We start from the raw sequence: 23161 nt of genomic DNA, 5'->3' as shown, positions 1-23161 counted from the left end.
CTTTTCACACACCCTTTGTTAATTTATGTCCGTTAATCTTCTTTAATTCATCCGATCTAACGATCGAAAATTAGAAGGGCGTGTGAGAAGTAAAATGAGGTGTGTGGATATCACACCCCATTATTTAACAAGTTTCTGCATTAACATTCCATTAATTACTCTCAAGAACGAGAAACGCTTCTATGAGTTTTTTGTTGTGCCTTGGCTGATTATCTTCACCAACATACAAACCCACAGTTGAATAGTTTAAAATACAAGAAATAAAGACACCGAGAAATTTACGAGGTTCGGCAAAAACCTGCCTACGTCCTCGGAGAGATATTGCTCTTCACTATGAGAAAAACAGTACAAGTTACACATGAGTTAAATCGACATAACCCAATCTCATATCCCTTGTACACCCTCTCACAGAATTTTCCCAAGAGCCTCACTCTACCCCAAGAGTTCTTTCACAAGAGATTTTTCACTCTAGCTCTCTAGATTTTTTCTCACCCTTGCCCCCTTGTTTAGCCAAATGCTCTCACCATCTCTTTTTATGCTTTTCTTCATCGTAGCCAAATAATTATGGTTTTGAAAAAGCCACAAAACAAGGAGCAAATTAAGCCACAAAATAAGCCACAAAACAAGCCACAAAACAAGGAGCAAATTAAGCCACAAAATAAGCCACAAAACAAGGAAACATAATCTTCATCGTGATGTTCCCTCATCAATTTTGTTTTGTTTCCTAGCCTAATTTGGCCACTATCCAACAATCTCCACCTTGACCAAATTGTACCAAAGTCCATTGGCCTTACGAACCAGCATGCACACTCTGAATCAACCTCGTTGGTCTTGTTCCGATTCAGTCACTGCCAATGCATGTGCAGCTGCTGCAAGCAAAAAAAAAAACATTTAGCTTCAGACAGGATCTCGACACATCCTCGTCTCCTCCAGCAGGTTTTCCTCCTCTTCATTGTCTGCAACTTGGAAACTTGTCAGTGCACCCATTTCCAGCAACACCCGTCGAGCCAGACAAACATTCCTCACACTTCTCATTCTTCAGGACCATCTCATCACCTGTGAATCCCATAGCTCCACCTGCTGCAAAACCCCTGCAACACTTGAGACTATACATCACCAGGAGATGTGTTGCTTCGAGTACCTAGAGGGCATACTCGAAGTCTTCTGCCACAAAATTGCTGCTACCTGGACCAAGATCATCCTTTCTTTTTCTCAAAGGACAATTTATCTTTTTATGCTCGAATTCTTTGCAGTCATAGCATTGTGGTCCCTTGCCTTTGGAGCTTGATTTGAACCTGCTGTCTCTCTCAAATCCTCCTCCCAATTTTCTTCCATGATTCCAACCTTGAACAGCTAAAGCAGTCTCGTGCCCACCATCAACAATGGTCTTCCTCTTTTGTGTATCATAAGACACCAAAGAAGCCTGCACCTGCTCCAAACTTACTGTATCTTTTCCATGCGATAAGGTTGTCACAAGATTCTCATATGAATCTGGAAGTGAGGTATGAAGTAAGAGGGCTTTATCTTCTTCCTCAACCTTAACATCAACTTTCCTCAATTGATCCAAGTATCCATTGAACACATTCATGTGGTCCATGAGATTCCCGCCTTCATCCATCTTCAGCTTGTACAGCTTCCTCTTCAGATGTAACTTGTTGGTCAAACTCTTAGCAATATAGAGTTTTTCCAACTTCTCCCACAGTGCAGGCGCAGAATCTTCATCCATAACATTGTTGATAATGTTATCAGCTATGCAGTGTCGAATCGTGCTAACACAACGCGACTCCAGCTCATCCCACTGGTCATCTGTCATTTCTTTAGGCTTCCCATCTTTTCCCTTCAAAGCTCTAACCAAGCCTTGTTGAGTCAAGACATCCTTTACTCTCATTTGCCAGAGAGTAAAACTGCCCTTCCCATTAAACTTCTCAACTGAAAACGACATGTTTGTAGTCATCATGGTGAATAATAAATCTGAACCTTCAATGAACCAAAGCTTCCAACAAAGCTCTGATACCAATTGTTGTGCCTTGGCTGATTATCTTCACCAACATACAAACCCACAGTTGAATAGTTTAAAATACAAGAAATAAAGACACCGAGAAATTTACGAGGTTCGACAAAAACCTGCCTACGTCCTCGGAGAGATATTGCTCTTCACTATGAGAAAAACAGTACAAGTTACACATGAGTTAAATCGACATAACCTAATCTCATATCCCTTGTACACCCTCTCACAGAATTTTCCCAAGAGCCTCACTCTACCCCAAGAGTTCTTTCACAAGAGATTTTTCACTCTAGCTCTCTAGATTTTTTCTCACCCTTGCCCCCTTGTTTAGCCAAATGCTCTCACCATCTCTTTTTATGCTTTTCTTCATCCTAGCCAAATAATTATGGCTTTGAAAAAACCACAAAACAATGAGCAAATTAAGCCACAAAATAAGCCACAAAACAAGCCACAAAACAAAGAGCAAATTAAGCCACAAAATAAGCCACAAAACAAGCCACAAAACAAGGAAACATAATCTTCATCATGATGTTCCCTCATCAATTTTGTTTTGTTTCCTACCCTAATTTGGCCACTATCCAACATTTTTCAGGTCCTTAGAAGGATGGCGAAGTTACCAGAAATAGAAAAGGTTTCTGTATGCCGAAACATAAAGCTACGGCACATGTTCTTATACAATTGAAGACAAAAAAAATTCGCAAGCGCCTTTACAAATTTATAATAAAGTATGCCATGTTGTTCTATATTTCAATTACACAAAAAAATTATCTCATTCATGACGTTCATTGGGATCTTTTGTTCCATAATAAGAGATTATTCTTTTCTATTATTGGCATAAACTTTTCGGTCCACTGTGACAGGCGTGATCGAAACATTTTACCTGCTTCATTTTATTAGATCGATCGTGGGTACCATGAATCGTGTGGCCCTCATCTTCTGGTACTCTGGATCCGACTGTATCTTATCCCTATTTCCCCACAAACAAACCAAGGCCACAAATTTTTTTTCCTACTAGACGCTACGTGTCACCCAAGCCCAAGCATATAAAGCCACGTGTCAGGCAGCCCAACCATAACCTGCCACGTGTGAGCGTGGAAATCTATGGGGGACTAGTGACCGTGAAAGCTTTTGCAGCACTCGACGTGTGAAATGGCCATTCGGCCCACGTACCGCACTGCCTCTTCCGTCCCCGAGACGTCGGTAATTAAATACCACGGGGGTATTTCCGGAAATAAAATATCAGATGCAGCTCGCGGCTCAGGGCATCCCAAGGGCAATCCTACACCAAGTAATAAATCTGATTTCCTGACAGTGGGGACCAGATTCGGACACGTGGGCCAATGAGAATGCAGTTTTAGATGGAGCCGTCGTAGCCACTAATCTCGGCCCTATTATTCTCAGCCACAAGAAATCGCAGCAACCAGCTCTTCCCTTTCCCCCCTCTCTCCTCTCTCCTTCCCTCTCTCTCCTCTCTCTTCCATCTGTAATCTTGTTATCTACCTCCAAGTTGTTTATTTTTAGTCTAAATTAAAATCCAGAAAAAGCCTGGCCACCAAAAAACCACGGCCGCCTCAATTTGTTTTCCAGCTGAAAACACTCAAACACTCGAAATCCTACGGCAACACATCTGAATTTTCAGTCTGATATATCGAATTTCTTCCTCTGGGCTGACTTAAATCTCTGAATTAGAAACTGGGTCCTATTCAAAATCCCAAATAATCAATCCAAAGGTATGTTTTCTTAGCTCTTTGATTTATATCAGTGGTTTAAAGTCTTGGTTTTTTTTTGGGGATTTTACTGTTTGATGTTTTGGATTGATCTTACTATTCACTGCTGTTAACATGTTTGATGATGATTGATACAGTGGATTGAATTTTGAGTTCTACTTGATTTGATGAGTTCTGGATGGTTCTGATGCTGTGAAAGTGTAGGAAAGAAATGAAATTTCAAATTTTAACGAATGTTAGATAATATATTGGATGCAGTCAGTATTGGAAATCAAAGAAATTGTGAAGTTAAATGGTTCACCTTTATTATATTAAGCAGATCTGGAACTTGATTTGAGCTCTTGTTTATTTTGGTCATACTTTTCATGTAGAAGAAGCTTAGTTGACTAAACTTTGAAGTATGGTTCTTGAAATACTTTACCTTTACCTCTAGGGGCTTGTTTGATGCCTAGGATTGGATTGTATTGGATTACTCATTATATTCGAGGTATGTTGAAGGAAGAAATTAAGAGATTTTATCCGAGTTGAAGGCATAAGATGGATTGCTCATTAATGAAAGTTATCCCTTCTAGTCCCAACAAAATGGGAGGATTAGAAAGAATAAACTTCCTTCATGTGTAATCCCTTATAATCTCTTCAAAATGAAAAATCATTCGTCTTACCTTCAAACACACCTTGAATATTATGATTATCCTTTCCGATCTAATCCAATCCAATCCTAGTAATCAAACAAGACATCTAGATCTCTGTTTGATTACAAGAAAACTGAGGATATGGTGGTTTAAAGAATAGATGAAATTTTGTAAATGATTTGTTGCTTTGTTATCTAATTGTACAAGACTTGAAAGTGTATGATTATACTGGAGAACCGACATGAAGGGGATATAGGATTTCTTCCCCTCATTTTACTTCTGGTTTTTTGTTGACTCGTCCTAACACAAATAAGTTCACAAAATCTGAAAAATAGAATTACATGTTGTGATGATTAGTCATTTATGCTTGTTATAACATTTCTATTATCTATTTCAGGATAAGTCTCATGGATTTGTATTACGGAACTGGCGTCGATGATTTTGTTGTTCCAAATGATGGACAATCGGATAGGCTTCCATCACCAGACAGTTGGTCAAGATGGGGAATAAGTCCATCTGAATGTTTTCAGTCGACTAATAAATGCTTTTCAATGTATCCACAATTCAATAGAGAGCTCAACTTCAGTGGTAACAGTTTGTGTGGTGAAGCCGTGATGGAAACTTCTGTTAATGAAAAAGATCCGTCGAGCAGTTCAAGTGCATGTGAAGGATTGTCCGAGGCCTCTCTTCAGCAGACTACTCTTTCAGACAATCGGGCCTATAATCAACTTGAAGACCTAGCAGGACTCGACCAGATGGATGACATTTTCTTGTACAAGCGTAACCTCTGGGATTAAGATACTTGATGTAGTTTCTTAACTGCCTTAATTTGTCATAATCAATTGTGGCATCAATAGGAAATCCAGTGGAAATTGAATTGCTCCATTGTATTTTCATGTCATAGGGCTGGTGCCAATAAGAAAGATGGCATCGGCTGCATGATACTGAATAATTTAAAAGCATAAAATCCAAACTGTTTTTATAACACCATTCTTGGAAGATCCTACCTTTCTTTGAGTCCTATTTTAGAAGATAAAGTTTCATTCTTGGTGATGCACTAGAGTCATTCAGTATCCATTGTTTCCAATATGCCCAAATTCTATGTGCTTTAAATTCAATCAAAATGTCATCTTATTTGTGCTTGTTTTTTAACATCTGATTTTCCCTTAATGCAGGAGTTCCTTACTTGGTGATCTTCCTGGGTCAGAAAATGCACACAAATCATTCTATTTTTGTTCTGATTCCAATGGCATGTTACCTACTGATTGTATCTCTACAAGCATGAGTTTGGAATCACCAAGTATCTCGAGCAGTGTGCACAGTGCAGGAAATTCAATGTGTCTTCAAACTCATGCCTTGTCACCAACTGTGGGTTCAGATAAAGGGGATTTCACTACTTCACAGTTTATTCAATGCAACTCGGAGCACAAAGATTGTCTTCCAGTAAAGGTAAGATTTTATTTGAACCATTAGCTTGCCTTGTTTGGATCCTGGGGACAGCTGTCTTCAAAAAAAATTTGGGTTACTAACAATATTCATATATCTATATGTTGAAGTGTCTAAGTGGCTATTACTTGCGTATTGCGTAGAACTTGGTTTTACTGAAAATCTGTTATGCTTTTTTAGTTAACAGGAAGTGCATAATTCTTTGCAGTTTCCAGAGTGAAAGTGGTCTGTATGTCGTTTTAGAAACATAAAATCCCGATTTCATTAAAAGTTAAAAAAAAAAATCTGGCTACGTGGATGCAGACTTTGTTTAATAATTTATCCCAGGAACTTCACCTTCGGGAAAAAATTCATTAACTATGATATGATAACTTGAAAAGTTTGATGTCCTCAATCTGATCTGTGTTGTGGCCTTGTAGTTACTCTGTAAGACAAGTCACACTATCATCTATAACATATCATTGTTTATGCTTTATGTGCTTTGACACAATTTTATGGCAATGTCCCGAGTGCTTTTATGTAATATCTATTTTTATTTAATACTACCTGAGGTTGCTGTTTTTGGGATTTTATATGTGCTAGTGTTTTTATTGGTAACTTTGAATCATCCTAGCTCTAAATTTTTAACATGAACCTTCTTATTTTCCTTGGTTTCAACACTCAAGGAAAATAAGAAGGTTTACTTTGAATGATATTATTTGTTATTCTACACCTAATTACAAAACAGTTAAGAGTAATTTCTGTACATTCCATCGAATAACATCTTATTCTTATAATTTCTTATGTAATTAAAAAGAGAAATGCTTTTTAAAACTAAAACAAATACAAATTGTTTGTAGTTTTAAGCCTTCTAGAGCTCTTTTGTGTACTTCCATACTCTCTCCTTTTCTTCTCTAATCTCTCCTTACTCATCTTTTTTTCCCTCCCTGTCTACGTGAAAAGAGATAAAAGGATTATGATAAAATATTTAAATATTGGGCCTTACATTTTTCCTCTTCTTTCTTTTATTTTGAAGAAAAGTTTCACTATGTTAAAAAAAAACACTTATGTTTGCTGACAGACGTATGTTCTCCATATGGTTATTGCTAACTTCTGTTTTGCAGTTGATTTTTACTAGCATCTCGACTTTTACGTACTGTACTAACATTTGTATATTGCTGTAGTACTTGTTTTCTTGACCAGCTGTATCTTATTAATGTAGTTTTGTTTTTGTTACAGACAGCAGAAAGCAGCATGGATGGACTTGGTGGTGAGGAGTCATCAGTTGAAGAGTCTGTGTTACATGAACTAGAAATGGTGATGAAACAGGTAAACTTAGATTTTAAAAGCCGAATAATGCACATGTTGTAAAGCACATCCATCACTTTCATCTTTTGTTATGAAATCTTACCCTGTTTTTGAATGATCAGTTGAATGAGAAGACCCGAATTTGCTTTCGAGATTCCTTGTACCGACTTGCCATTAACTCAAAAGAAAATCACGCTACACAGAGCCAAGATGGAGATGAAGCGATGGAAAATGAAAACCCTTCATCATGGACCGCCCAGGATGAAACAGTCAGGTATATTTTGTACTACTTACTACATTACTTCTGTCTTGGTAGAATATAATTTGTCCATTTCAGGTTACAAAACTGGCATTGCAGAATTGTGACGGTCAAATTATAGTTTAGTTTGTTAATGTTTTTGCTATGTCCTTGTCACGGTTATTGTCTCTCAGGCTCTTATTGATCGAAAAATAAATTTCATATTCAGGTCAGGGAGCAAGAAAAGGACGGAATCAGATACGAACACCATTGACAGAGCCGTTGCAAACCTCATGTTTAATGAGATGGACTTTAATGCACAAGACCTTTCTGGAGGAGCATCATTGGACTCCAAACAAGAAGTCTTTGGAGCGACTGAGCAACAAACTGACAATGCTTACCAGCCTCAAATCTCTCATTCACATATTCACTCACTTTTACCACAAGATGCTGAAGTTCCAACACTAGGTGAAAGAGACATGGATGTGGCGACAGATGATCAAATGCACAGCAGTTTACCGTCATGTAATGCTCGTGGGAAGCGAAAAGCTCCAATGAGGGAGTTCGAGTCTACAAATGGGTTCTAAAAGGCTATTCAAAGAAAGGCGTACATGGCAGTGGTCAAAGAACTTAGCTCCAACTGCTTTGAGAGCGGTTGCTACTTCGCTTGTACATTTAATCCCGTCTAATTAGTGTGCAATGTGCAAAGGTTTGATGTCTCTCTGCTCTACTCAGTTTTGATCGACAGGTGAATGAGTGAATTTAATTCAGCAACTCGTCATAGACTTGGAATTACGCTTTCCTACAGAAGGCTCGTGAGAATTTCACTATAGTGTGTTGTATTCAGAAGACTTTATATGCATCCTCAAGTGTGCGCTATAACTTGTAACTTGTTTGGATTAATTTTTATCGCGAGGTACATTTGTAGTCTCGTACAGTCTGGGATTGGTATCACTATAAGGTTTGCAATTGGTGTTTTTTGTGGTTGGGTTGTAACAACTCGACCTCCTCTCTGTGTACTTCCCCGCCCTTTGTTTGCGCCTCCTGCAACGGCCCCAATTCTCGTTTGAAATTGGTGGAGCAACCTACCCCGATTCTCATTGGAGATCGATGTCGTGTTGATGGAGCTTACACAAGGCTATGTGCTTGCTTTAATCCTTTGATTTGGGGTCTTTATGGCCTAATTTAGGCGTTTGGGTTCAGCTTAACCACAACCTCTGGTCAGTTCTCCACCACATCACTGTCCTTTTTCGTTGCTACATTCTCTAGATTCCGGCGGGTTTTTTGTACCGGCATTGGTTCGGCCCTCTTACGATGTCTCGTCTCCGATTTGACTCAACACGTTTTGTTAGTTTTACCGATGTGCGGCCTGGCTACTCCTTGCCTTGGTGTTTACGCCACCTTATTTTCTTCTCTTTTGTGCCACTTCAGGGTATTGAGTTGTACATTGTGTGTTTGGTCTCACTTGAGGACCAGATTTACGGCAAATGTGCTGTGGGAGCTTCCTTTTAATCTAGATTTGTTTATTCAGGCTTACTATCTTGATTTACTCGAGCGAGAAAGTAAAGTTGCTATCTTGATTACTTAGAGTTCGTTTGAAACTGCTTTTAAAATAATTAAAAGTGTTTTTAACGAAAATGTTTTTGGATTCTAAAAGCACTTATAGCGTTTTTTGTAAGAAACACAATTATATAATTGCACTTATTGCATGATTGGATTCGCTTGCACTTCTACTAAGGATTTGTTCCAAAAACATTTTCACCAGAAGTTTTTGATAATTTTAAAAGTACTTCTAAACAAGTTCTTATTTACTTTAAAAAAAATATTACTGACACTTGGTAAAGATGATCACGTAATTTATCTTAATTTATAAAAACAATTCCTTAAAATTTTAATGCTTGTTATGAGGGACTCGCATGAGTGCCTCTCCCTTTTCTGACAATATAAATATGAATGTTTAATTTAACAACTTTCAACTGAATAAAGAACTTAAACATTAGAAAATAAAAATAAAAATATATAAAACTAAGATAAAATAAAGACAAATTTGTGAGGGGCTGCATTGAAGTGCAAACTAGTGTAGGACTTGGATACGAGGAAGTAAACGATCAAAGATTCAATGTTGTCAACATTGACTTTATGCTCCTCGACATGCTCTCAGATTATTCTAAAGTCAATTGTATAGACATTTTCTTCACCTTTGATCATTTCTTTCATGGGAGTTTTAATGAAAAGGGTGAAAGTAAATAAAATATGAATAGTTTTATTTACACATTTATTTTTATCTTTCATACATTCTTATTAATTTCTTATCATTGTCTTCTTCAATTCCTTATATTCGATGACTGAAAATTAAGTAAAATATAAAGAAGTAAAAATGGGTGTAGATAACACTACCCTAAATTATTTTGCTCAAGTTCCTCGTATGCCTTATGTTCTTATATAGTGGATAACTTATGTGGGAGCCAAAAATGACTCCTCCACTAAATAAGCCACTAGCACACCAAACATGAGGAGTGGAATTACAATCAAGTAACATAATACCCACTCCATGGAACATGGAGAAATAGAAGGAAAGTGGGACTTGGAGCCCAAGACTTGAATGCCTATAAAAGGTCAAGAATCCCACTAGCCTAGGGGGAGAAAAAAAAGGAAGTATCCGATAGCTTTACAATGTCTTGCAATTATTTTAAGCAACGACTAACTTGAGCATCAAAGTGTTATCTTGCAAGTCCCCCCGCTCTCATTGTTGACAAGCGAAGATGGTGTCTAAGGCTTCTCAACGTGTTCAAGATTACTTGTTGGTGGAGAATTGGAGTATCCGAAATTTTCCTCTCAAACAGTTGGCGTCGTCTGTGGGAATTCGTACAAAAGCCGTATCAAGAAGTTATGGTCTCCACCTAAGCCACAATGGGGGCACGGGCCAAAACCCTAAATAATGTGTGTGCAGACTAGGCGTGTTCGGCAAGGGAGACACGCTTTTAGACTTCTGTGCTGCAGCTGCTGCTTTCGTCAGTTCGACAAGATGGGATAGAAGTTTATATAATATGTATAGCCTGTCAGACAACCTTCTCAATCAAATTTCGTTAGTCCTCATTAGTAAATCATATGTCAATCCTCATTCGTAAATCCTCGTTCGTAAATCATATGTCAGTCCTTGTTTGTAAATCATATGTCAGTCCTCGTTCGTATCATAAGATGTCAGCCCTCACTTGTAAATTATACAAAGATATGACAGGGCGAAGAAAGCTAGTTGAGTACCTATCCCCCCGTTCTCACAAGCTACGAAGGAAGATTGTTCGAGGAAGCCTTTGGTGAGGGATTTGGTGAACGTAAGCGTGAGGATTGCGGTCAACGAATTTGCAGAAAACACAGGCATGAAGAGAAAATAGAAGCCCAAAAGATCAGACAATCAAGGATGATGCCTAATAAGCAACTTGTCCTTGAGGAATTGCACGAAGAAACCATTTGAGGAATTGCATGAAGAAACCATTCCATTGGGGCAACAAGTACTCAAAAGATGAGAAGGATGAGACCTGAAGCATTCAATTATGGCTTGGGAAAACAATTGCACAAAGAGACAATGAGTTTCTACCAAGTCATCAAACAGAACATGTGTTCAAGGTTTCAAAGCAAGGAAACACAATCAAAGTTCACTCTGGCTGCAACAGATGTAATGAAATTGCCTAAGAGTTATTCGGCAAGCACCCAAGGGTTGTTAGCAAAGGAAATCCATTTAATTCGACAACAACGAAGTTGCCCAACAGATAAGAGTTTCTATCTTACACATGCTCATTAGTACTCTCGATGTTATTCAAATTTTAATTACTCTAGGGGCATACTATTACTATATAAATTGATGATCGAAGATCATGAGATTGTGGGTTGAAGACCTAGACCGAATAGGAGCCGAAGGCTCAAGACCGAAAGTCGAAGACCCAAAATTCATGGTCGAAGACCAATATGACCGTGGTCGAAGGCCAAACTCATGGTCGAAAACCATATGATCGTAGCCGAAGGCTAAACTAATGATGAAATCTCAAGTTGAATGAATTTTTGCAAAGAAACATTTTTCCTCTACAAACTCTAAACGATATGTGTTTGCAGAGAAAAAAGGGGCAATGTGGGAGCCAAAAATGACTCCTCCACTAAATAAGCCACTAGCACACCAAACATGAGGAGTGTAGCTACAATCAAGTAACATAATACCCACTCCATGGAACATGAAGAAATAGAAGGAAAGTGGGACTTGGAGCCCAAGACTTGAATGCCTATAAAAGGCCAAGAATCACACCAGCCTAAGAGGAGAAAAAAAGGGAAGTATCTGATAGCTTTACAATGTCTTGCAATTATTTTGAACAATGACTAACTTGAGCGTCAGAGTGTTTTCTTGCAGGTCCCCCCACTCTCATTGTTGACAAGCGAAGATGGTGTCCAAGGCTTCTCAACGTGTTCAAGATTACTTGTTGGTGGAGAATTGGAGTATTCGAAATTTTCCTCTCTAACAACTTAATACTACAGTAATGACAAGGAGAAAAAAACTTGATTCAATCAAACTGTAATTGATTAACTTTTTAGAGCCAGCATGGTTCGTCATAAAAGTATCAATATTGCTCTAACTTGACTACATATCAATAGGTGTTGGGTTTGATAAACTTAACTATATATTATTTTGTCATATCTCGATATTGCTCTAATTTGACTACATATTGCTCTAACTTGACTACATATCAATAGGTGTTGGCTTTTTTTTGTAACGGGTTGCTCTGAATATATGTTTTAGTACTTACTAGAAAATAAAAGGTTGCCAAACTTCTTCTGGGTAGTGGTTGTTGAATATAAGTCCAATATCGGAGAATTGAAAAAATAAAATAAAATATATAAGTGTATGGTTTCACCACTAATAACATTGAGATTTTTTATGATAGAACCCAACACCCAACAATAGGTGGTTAAGTTGAGACAATATTGATGTAAGTTAGGAGTGGGCTAATTACCCGTCAACATTCTAGTTTTTTTTTTTTTTTCCTTTAATAGAATTTACATATGTTTTTTGTCAAACAAAATTTATATTTATGGAGAGTTTTATATTACTTCTGACATTATCAATCTTGTGGATAACTTTTTAATAATTTAAACGAAAGTATATTCAGTATCTGGAATTGAGTAAAGACAATATGGTCATTGAACCAAACATTACTAAAATGGTTAGTAAAATGAGAAATGAAAACTAAAGTAAAAAAAAAAAAATATATATATATATATATTCATAGTCAACTGGCAAGAACAAAAGTCAACTGCATTACTGGACGGCTGATTAGATTAACCTTAAAAAATTATGTGACAACTTAAAATTAAAAAGAATTAAGAGGAGATATTTTACGTTTTACAAATTATATAGGGGAAAAAAAAGCATTGCTAACTTGGCTTATTTGTGTTACAATTTGTATCAAAATTCATTTGAAGGGATGATGACCAATTTTTTTTTTTCTTTCCAAATTAAGAATACTTACTTATCAAGTTGATTAGTAGATAAGTACTTATGTCAGAAAATTAAAAGAGTGCATTACTTATTGTATATATTTCTTCCCGTGTGCAAGTCAACAATAAAGCCTCAAGTGAAGGAGATTTTTCAGTTTGTCCAAAACATGAAGTGGTACACCATTTTTTTCTACTTATATAATGACATGTAGAGTAATACTTTGTACACTGCACACCCTAAATTTTTTTTTCCTTAACTGGAGCTAATAAGTAGCTTCAAAAAGATCTAGAATCATGTTGACGCAAATAAAATAAAGAAAAAAAAAAAAAAAAAAAACCAAAAAGCTTATTGCCACGTACGGCTTTGTTAATATATCTATCTTTAGAAAAACCACCAAACTAGAAGCCTAACCAGAGTCACTATAAACAAGGAAAAAAACATTCGATACCTTAATTCCCCATTAACCTATTCAACAATAATCGCAACGTGCACACCACAAAATTACATACTTAAATTCCCCTTCTTAATCACCCTAACTCATTCATTACCACAAACCAAGCTCTCACCAAAGTCATCTCTCAAGCATTGCCGTCCCGAGCAATTCAACAACCCACTTACCACCAGTTTTTCTTATGGCAGCGGCGGAAACACAACCACCACCGCTACCAGCGTCGTCACCATGGTCCCAAAACCCCAAACCAACTACACCAACGGTGAATACACCTCCACATATCTCCCTCCAACCATCCACCAAAAAAGGCCCATCAAGGTCTAAAAAACTCTTCCGGCGCTTTCGTGCTGTTTTCCGGTCATTTCCAATCATATCTCCTTCATGCAAGATCCCCGTTTCGCTCCACGGAAACCGTATTGGAGACGGACACCTCCACGGAGGGACACGGATGACTGGAACCCTATTTGGGTGCCGTAAAGCTAGAGTTAACCTCGTTATCCAGGAAAGCCCTATATGTCTTCCCATGCTTGTCCTTGAGCTTGGGATACCCACAGGAAAGCTTCTCCAAGATATGGGAATGGGGCTTGTTAGAATAGCCCTGGAGTGCGAAAAGAAACCGGGCGAGAAGACGAAGATCGTTGATGAGCCGATATGGGCGTTGTATTGCAATGGGAAGAAATCAGGGTACGGAGTTAGAAGAGAACCGACGGGGGATGACTTGAGTGTGATGCAAGTGTTGCATGCAGCGTCCATGGGAGCTGGGGTGATACCGAATGAAACTGAGTTGCCAGATGGTGACTTAATGTACATGCGAGCACAGTTTGAACGTGTTGTTGGGTCTAGGGATTCGGAGACATATTATATGATGAATCCGGATGGAAACAATGGCCCTGAGCTCAGTGTGTTCTTCGTCAGGGTCTAATTCAAGTGAAGTCTGAGGAAAATATGTTAATTAGTGTTGCTTGGGAAAGAAGAAAAAAGGGTCCTCAATCAGCAATGCACCAAGAAAAGAAAAAGGTACATACAACATGCAAGGCACGAAGTGTCAAGCTGGCAATGACGTTGAAAGGGTTTGGGGAAACTATAAGTCTATACCTCCTAATTGGTTTTCAATGGAAGCAATGTTGGGATTGTGACGGCCCTTCACATCCTGGCCCGTTCTTGTAAATTTGGAGAAATTTTTAGTTGTGATGGGAACACAAATGGTACACCACGTGTTTTAATATGATTAGTGCGAAATTTTATTTTTTAAGTTATTAACTTTTTAGCACACATATCTTATTATTTGTATAATGATACGTGGTATACCATCCCGTATACCCGTCACATTGAAAAATCTCTCGTAAATTTGGGTGTGCATTCTGGCTTTAAGTTGTAATGTGCTTTTGTTTAAAATTAATTCATGAGATAAAAATACAAGGAACTTTTTTTTTTTTTTTTTGGAGTTTTAATGGAAAGTGCTTCCCCAAATTTTTTTTTTCTTCACTAACTATCTAATAATTTCATTTAATAAAAAATACTTTGAGTTTAATGAAAAGGACAAAAAAAATCACACAAACATAACATGCCTAAGTTTTAAAACCCACAGGTTATAAGCAAAGGATTTGGATCCTCTCCTGAGCTAATGGAGATGATCCTTCTGACCAATCATCGTGGGCCATTGGATAGGATCCTTCTGACCAATCATCGTGGGCCATTGGATTTTTATCCAACGGCTACAAACAGGGAGTTCCTTTAAAGTTATAATAATTATAGCCGTTGAATAAAAATCGAACGATTCACGATGATTGATCAGGAGGACCCTCTCCATTAGCTCAGGAGAGGATCCAAATCCATAAGCAAAGACTACCACGCAATGTACTGTCACATCGTCATGCGCGCAATCTTTCACTCTTCACACACATACGCCATTTCCTCTTTTTCTCTTTCCTGTTCCTTTTTCTCTTCCTCCTCTCCCTCTCACCAGTCCACACAATTCCACTGGACAAGTAACTTGTTAGTCACTCGCTCCATTACTCCTCAGGCACATCTTTTACACTATGCGAGGGACTTCAAAACACATCTTCTAAACGTGACAAGAACATGCATATGATGCGTCTTCAAGTAGGGGCATTTGTAGACATTGAAATTTCGGTGAAATAAATGTTCATCAACACATGAAAGTTTCGACATACCAGGGCATACATGGCATGTACCATGTGTCTTACAAATTGTAACATGGATGTAATTCATCAAAATCGAACGAGTCATCAAGAAGGACACGTGTCACACTTAATAGAAATGAATTATTTGATTTTAATTTAATTAAATCAAATATTAATTGATAGAGTCAAATCACAAACTAATTAATCAATGCCAAATCTATCCGTAGGTAAGGCTTGGAGAGGGTCTATAAATATGAGGCTCCAAGACAAAGAAAGGGTCTAGAAAATCATTCACACCTAGACATTGAAGCTCTGAAAGTCTAAAGCTCTCAAGCATCCAAATTCCCAAACACCTAGAAGGATTTCGAAAGCTCTCTACGTTCTTCGTCAAACCTTTGAAGAATCATCAAGAAGTATAATCGTGCCGGTTCTTCCATCACCACAAGCCAAATCCTTGCAGCAATAGTTCATATGAGATCAAGTCATTGCAATCCTCGGATCAACTACACACATTTACACATCTTCGGAGATCAAATCAGAAGAAACTTTGTAAACAGAGATTGTAACCCTAAACCTTACATTAATTCAACACAAATTTATTTGATACACGTGTTCTTGTTTGATTTGCCTCAGAATTTTCGTGTGTATAGTCTCTTCGTTGAAAAGCTGGAAACACATACGATCCCACTACATTATGATCCAAATGGCATTGGAAGCTTACAATTTTCTCAATATTACATCACTTTATGACTCGTGGAAATTAAACATTTAATAAGACATCAGAGTAAGATGCATGCCATGACTACGAAATAATGAATTTAGTTCCTGCCGAGAGTAACAATATCACAACATTGACAGCAGGAGATACACACCTGGTGGAGGTCTCCATGAAGAAAGGCCCTTTTGACATCAAGCTGATGCAGTGGCCAAGATCTATTATAGCCGCAACTGACAGAATGACTCGTATGCAATTGAGTTTAGTTTGGCCACAAGAGCAAACGTCTCAAGAAATAATGCGGAATTTTCAAAACCTCTCAAGAGTTTTGGAACAGCTGCGGCGCCATTTCCGGTTTACAAAACGAGTTAAGCAAGGGTCAGGGGATTGATGGAAGCGCCTGGCCGAAGTCAACGTTGTGTTCAACTCCGCGGGTTGGCTGGTTGGAATGATTGCTTTCTTCCGTCTGTTTTTCCCTTCTCTCTCTTCTCTTAGCAAAGTAGGCTCAAGTCAAACTTTTAGCTTGCTACAAGCTCGGCTCAGGGACTGCAGTCAGCAGCTTCCCCTGTAGTCGTCATCTCGTTCTTGACAGATCCGATCGGGTGTTCTTAGTCTGGAGTAAAAGGATTCGAACCTTTGCATGTCGGTACCAAAAACCGATGCCTTACCACTTGGCTATACTCCATACGGCCAGTTTTGGACGGTAGAGCCATTCCAATTCTAGTAAGGCAGGTGATCAAAATTGTGAAAAAAATGAGATAGACCCCGAACCTGTGAGTATGAAGTAAAACAAGCTATCCTTTTCTCTTTTTGTTGGTGTAATGTTGGAATTGCTGTGACAGATTAAGGTTATAACAACAAGAGTGACCCTAAACTTAACTATTTTTGCCAATTTTCTTTAGAAACTATGCTTTTCGTGAAGCATGGTTCCTACTTATTTGAAGACATAATTGCGGTTGTGGTGAAATGGCTTCCCGATAATGACAAGTTCTGCAACAGCTCAATTCGACAGTATCATGTATCTAAGAAAGATATTATTTTAGAATCCATAGAATAACAAGAAGCTCGTAGCCATTGGATCGTAATCTTCTTTTTGCCCTCAAATTTGCAGAAGGAATATCAAAAAGAACAATGCCACCATGTTTCCATATTTGTCATTCAATGTCCTTTTCCTTCTGACCAGAAAATCCAGAAAGCAGGAAGTCTATACCTTGAAACAGTAATCCCTTCCCAGACTTAAGGTGACAATTTGTAATGCTACATTTCTCATGACTTTGAAACTTGGGATGATTCCACCTGTTATGTCTCTATCATTGGAGCCTACATTAATGTTTTAGCAACATAACAAATTAGAATGTTTGTAGGGTTCATCAATTTGGAAGGAATGTTAGACAATCAACCGCCATGTCTTACATATTTGGTTGAAGAATCTAGCATTTGGAGGTTCATGTTCTGCTGAACTAGAATCTGTGCTTTACTGAAATGAACTCTCATTTTCAATAAACCATCTCTGTCATGGAAGTTCTTGGACTTAGATTGTATATTTTGGAGTTCCTTGTTTTGTTGAAGCTTAATAACATTTTTCGGTAATGAATCAAGTTTGAGATGTTTCTCCCAAGTGGAATTGTCCATAAAAAGTTCCGAGCCCTGGATAAGGAAATATGACCTATGATTAAAAATAAAGGATGCCTCCTCATTTTCGATGCTTGAACCGGTAGCTCATTCCCATTTCCTTCAGCCTCTTGATAATTTCTCTGCTTACTTTTCAGGGTTGTAACAGGATTCCCATCTAACGTAGTTTCACCGTTTCCCTCATTGTCTTTTCCAGCGGAATATGAGGAAATAGTATTGGAAGGAAGGGACTCTTTACAACTCCTTTTATCGCAGGGGACATTCTTATTCAAGGGATTCAGCCTCTGATTGAATTCTAGTTCAAATGACTGATCCATCGCAGGGACATTCTTATTCGCTTCTTGAAAGAACTTGAGATGCTTCTTGAGAGAAGCGCTTGAGATCCTTCTTGAGAAAAGTGCTTGAAGTGATTTTTGAAGAAGTATGTGCTTCTAAAAAACATCATCACTTTATGTGATAAAGGTTCAACCCTGCTCACGCACACTCTAGTATTAGTTACCTTAGGTTTAAATTAGTTCATACTTTCACATCACCATCACTTAATGGCCTAGTATCGGCCAACACAACTCTATTTGGTTACCCACGTGAACATTCCGGATCAAAGAGTGTCAATTGAAATAGATTTGACAAAAAATAAAAAATCAAGGTTCTAGATTTAAAAAGTGTATTTATATAATCTCTTGGAGCATGAAAATCCTGCGTGTAGCTATTTAACTTTAACAAGCAATGAGATGCTCAACATCTTGTTATAGCAAAAAATAATAATAATAATAATAATAAAACAAAAAAGACAAACACGATATTTCAAGCGCGAACACTAAATAACAACTTAAATTGAGTACTTAAATGGTTTTCTGTTTGGCTAAACACATTTGATACAAACTAAAATGCAAACATATTAATTTGGCACTACTGCCTGAACTATAAGTTGAAAAACATTTAAGAGAACAATTTGTATGCAAACACATTTGATACTAATTAATATGAAATTATATACGACACCTACAACATAAAATGAACATCATAAAAACTAAACTCATACTCAGTCATATATAACATCTACAAATATAAACTGTGAAACATAAAGAAGTAAAATCCATATACAAACATTTATCTTACTACTATATAGTGCGAGAACACATAATATGCTTACGTGAGTGGTACAAACTTAAGGGAGCAATGCAAACACAACACCATAGAATCAAAATAGGAATGAAGATGGTGTTCAGGATTAACACACACACACACACACACACACACACACACACACACATATATATATATATATATGCATCAGTGGGATTAACAGTTGTACTCTATTTGGGCTCATTTAGTACACATGATTAGATTAGAATAAAGTTGTAATGACCCGTCCCTAAAATTACGGTTTTATAATTTTTAAATGTGTGATTTTACGAAAAGGCCCTTTGAGATGAAATCATTGACTTTTGTTGACCCTCGTACCATACAACATCTAACCTATTCTATTAGAGTATTCTTGTAGTACTCATCACTACAAACGTGTGGGCGTAAGCGAAATTGAATTTGGAGTTAGAACGAAGATATTACGGAATTCGGAACATAAAGACATTTCAGTAATTTTACGTCCCGCGGAATATTTTTCTGTTTCGTCTTTTCTTGCCTTGTTTGGTGAGCCGGTGGGGCCCACCCTTATTTTTTTGTCTCCCAGTCCTCTCTCTTTTTCTTTCCGTCTTTTTCCTTTTATTCTCGTGAACCCTATCTCTCTCCCTCTCATCTTTCTGCACTTTCCTATCCTCTTCTCATCGAGCCACACACACACACATATACACACATTCAACCACACCATCATCACCCTCTATCTTCTACGAGACCCTCGACTCATGGAACGACAAAAAACCCTCGAACTCATCCCCTCCCTTGCGATGCATTGTACACAAGTTTTCACGATGAATTCTTGCCGTATTCGACGAAGGTAAGGCTCAAACATAGTCCAAAAACTTAGTAGCTCATGTCTAGGAATACAATTGGAAGGTTTTTGAGAAGTTTTGATGGCTTTTGGGAGCAGAAATACCTTGGGTGAAAGCCTTCCCCAGTTTTTCAATGAGAACCGCAACTTTTGCAGCCGTTTTCGGGCCAACTCTTATCAACTCCAGCCACCACTTGAACCCAAATTGGTAAAGATGTGTTCTTCTCATTTTTTTTAGCTTCATTTCCATATAAAGATCATCGATTTAGGTTAATAATTGAAAAAGTTATGAACGTTTAAAGTTCACCCAGTTTTCGACAACCTCTGCGGCTTTCAAGCCATTTTCTGACCAAATCACGATGAGTTAGCCATCAAGGTGGGTACCAATTTGTTAATCTCGTCCCGCGTACGATTTTTGTTTTTGAATCACTCAATTTCATTGAGTATTGACAAAGTTATGGACATTTAAAGTTTTCCATTTTCCGGCAAGTTTCCCAGTTTTTCGGCAGACCAGACACCTTTCAGGCAATTTTTCAGCCATCTCCGGCAACCATTGAACTTCGAAATACGTATAATCTTATTCTACACTTTCCTATCTTCGTTTTGATATATTATGGGTCAAATTTGGTTGAGAAACGAGTGAGTTCTTAAACTTTGAAAATTACCCAGAAATTTGGCTAAAATCCCAGATTTCCAGCGAGGTTTTCTGGTGGCCAACGACGGCTCTAATGATCAGAGAAAGGAAGAAGAAGAGGGAATATTCTCTGAAATATTCTCAAAATATTCTTTATGTTGACTTTGTATTGACTTTTTTTGAAATTTTCTCGGGAACCGTCCTAGACTTGACGCCCTAAATCTGTTTTTCATTTAGTGAAATTATGAAGTTTTAACATAGTTGACCGGCTCGGTGTCTCAATTGACTTTTTACAAAAAAATTTTGGGACCCCTCTTAGGGTAATTGGTGCCCTAATTCCAAATCCACGTTCCGTTTTCCCAAATTCAATCGTTTTAGCAGGTTTTTACTAATTGGTCCCTTTATGTGCTTAGGTGATCCCTAGTTTGAACGATCTTTGGCGATGGAGTATCTGTGAGTGGACCCCTTCCTAAATTGCATGATTTTTATTGAATGCTAGGATTACATTCATGAAAAGCATGGTTTCATGATTTACTTACGATTTGTCGAATTAACGTTTTATGGAATTTTTATGCTTATTGAATTTACGTTGTATGAGACAATATGAATTATTGGATTTATGCTTTATGAATATGATTTATGATGAAGATCGAGATAGAAAGCTTCCATGGTTTTATGATATGATATTTGAGCTTTTGAGCTCTGATGATTTGATATAAAAAATGTGATTTATATTTTCTGTGCTTACTAAGTGGGTAATCATACAACACATACACACAACATGAGTATGTATCTGTCTATGGCCATATGACATAGTTGAGGAGCAATGAGATATATATGGCATACTCCCAGCTTCACTGGCAAAACCAATATCGGTGTGTTATGTTATATTTCTTCTATGATGTAACCCAAAGTCGTACAGTTTCACCTTCGGGTGATGAGACCTACCATGTTTCTTCACTGGCGTAACCTAGTGTCGTACAGCTTCACCCCCGGGTGATGGATATGCCTTTGGGTGACTATGATACCCCTAGTTAAGTACATCGTTATATAATTTACGAAGGTTTTAAGGATTTTCCTTCGGGCGACTATCTTACCATTACTGAGCATTGTTTTATGCATACACATTTTAGATGTTTTCATGGCATGTTAGGGTTTTCAGAAAAACCTAGTATGTAGCATTTTATATTATATTTTATATATATATATATATATATATATATATATATATATTCAAAATGGTTTTACTTAGTATCATTATTAAAAACTTTGGTCCACTCACCTTTTGTTTTGCGCTCCCTTCATGACTTAGAATCTAGGCGTACGATCCCATCGTTGAGACATTCCCGTTCTGTACCTTCGAGTCCTCTCAATGTAAGACCCCCCTTTCTTTGTAATCTCATTGTTATATAATATTCCTTTCGTAGTATCCTTGATTAGTTGTATACTCTAAACACGTTCCCGCATTCGCATATTTCATTATATTTAAATTTCTTATTTTATTTACGTTTGCTCTTTCTTCATAACTTGCATGCATGTTAAAATGGCTTCTTCACCCTTAAGTATCGGCCAGCAGGTGCCCATCCTTGTATTTGGAGGATATCGAGGTCAGGGCACCAAAAGACCTCTCATATTTCAAGATATGTTGAAGATGGAAGTGAATGGTTTCTAATTTGGAGTGGATTAGACCAACTCCAACAAGGAGACCCAACCCAAATATTTGGGTTTTTGTCACCCAACAACAAGACCTAAACCAAATCAAATCCGTGTCATTTGATTTCTAGACCATTGGTTGTCAACGGTCCACGTCAAAATTCTTTTTTCTTAGAGCAATTTTTTTTAATTTGATCTAACGGCCCAATTTTTTTAAAAATTCAACATAAAAAAGAGATCCAACAATTGAAATTTAAATCTAACGGTCAAAATAATAAAATATTTATAAAAAAAAATAGATCCACTATAAATCTTTGAACATTTTGATTGGTTAAGTGGTTAGTTGGTTTGATTTCTTCGATTTTTAAAATTTTGTCGGAATTTTAATTTTTTTAGGTTAAAGCATTCGTAAAATTAAATTAAGGCAAGCCAGCCAACTCAAAGTTACAAAAGAAATCCTTACCGAAAAAAAAAAAAAAGGATTAAAACCATTCTACAACAACATACATTTTAGGTCCTGAAATTTAGGTCTTGAATTGTTAACAGTGACATTCACTATTCAAAGACTTATATTCTGACTTTTAGTGGACCTAAATATTTGGGTTTGGATATTGGAGTTGGTCTTAGAAAAGGATTAACTATGAAGAAAATTCATCCCTTGTAATTCTACCATTTTAAGGAGGATTGTAATTGTTCATGAGTAATCCATCTTCTATATTTGCCACTTAGTACTACGGTCAAGTGATATTTCTCTTCACTTATAAGTGAGAGGTCTTAGATTCGATTCTAGCCAATTGTGAGATTAAATTCACCATCTCCCCTTAGTATAGGTAATATCGTTTGTTTTTTTTTTTTTTAAAAAAAAAAAAAAATCTATAATCTATCTTCTAAGTGGTCTTAACTTTGTAATTTGTCCCATCAGCAAACCTTTAATGTAATAAATTATCCATTCCAGTCCAGTTATACTTATATGTACTAAACAAGCCATTCGTACATGAAGGGAAGATTTAAGTTCATGTCAACAGACATATAAAGAAACAAAAAACGACAGTTTGAAGTCATAATTAGGAATAACATTAAACTTGAAAAGTATTGGTATCATGTTTCTTTATCAACTTGGGAACAAGAATGAGATTGAACTTATACCCAATTCTATACAATCAATAT

The 23161-nt window shown here is 37.2% G+C and overlaps 2 protein-coding genes across 2 annotated transcripts; both read left to right on the top strand.

The window, feature by feature from the left end:
* Window positions 1-3389: 3389 nt before the first annotated feature.
* On the top strand, window positions 3390-8304 carry LOC137734693 (protein LNK3). The gene is made up of 6 exons (XM_068473953.2): window positions 3390-3735; window positions 4762-5136; window positions 5540-5813; window positions 7029-7118; window positions 7220-7371; window positions 7565-8304. Exons 2-6 carry the CDS (start codon window positions 4772-4774, stop codon window positions 7920-7922), a joined length of 1239 nt encoding a protein of 412 aa, XP_068330054.1. The 5' UTR covers window positions 3390-3735; window positions 4762-4771; the 3' UTR covers window positions 7923-8304.
* Window positions 8305-13434: 5130 nt separating this feature from the next.
* On the top strand, window positions 13435-14190 carry LOC137733546 (protein MIZU-KUSSEI 1). The gene has a single exon (XM_068472686.2). It carries the CDS (start codon window positions 13450-13452, stop codon window positions 14188-14190), a length of 741 nt encoding a protein of 246 aa, XP_068328787.2. The 5' UTR covers window positions 13435-13449.
* The last annotated feature ends 8971 nt before the right edge of the window (window positions 14191-23161 follow it).

This window comes from Pyrus communis, chromosome 7, assembly GCF_041283825.1.
Source record: "Pyrus communis isolate YQ-2024b chromosome 7, ASM4128382v1, whole genome shotgun sequence".
Taxonomy (NCBI): Eukaryota; Viridiplantae; Streptophyta; class Magnoliopsida; order Rosales; family Rosaceae; genus Pyrus; species Pyrus communis.
This window is presented reverse-complemented; position numbering and strand designations above follow the sequence as displayed.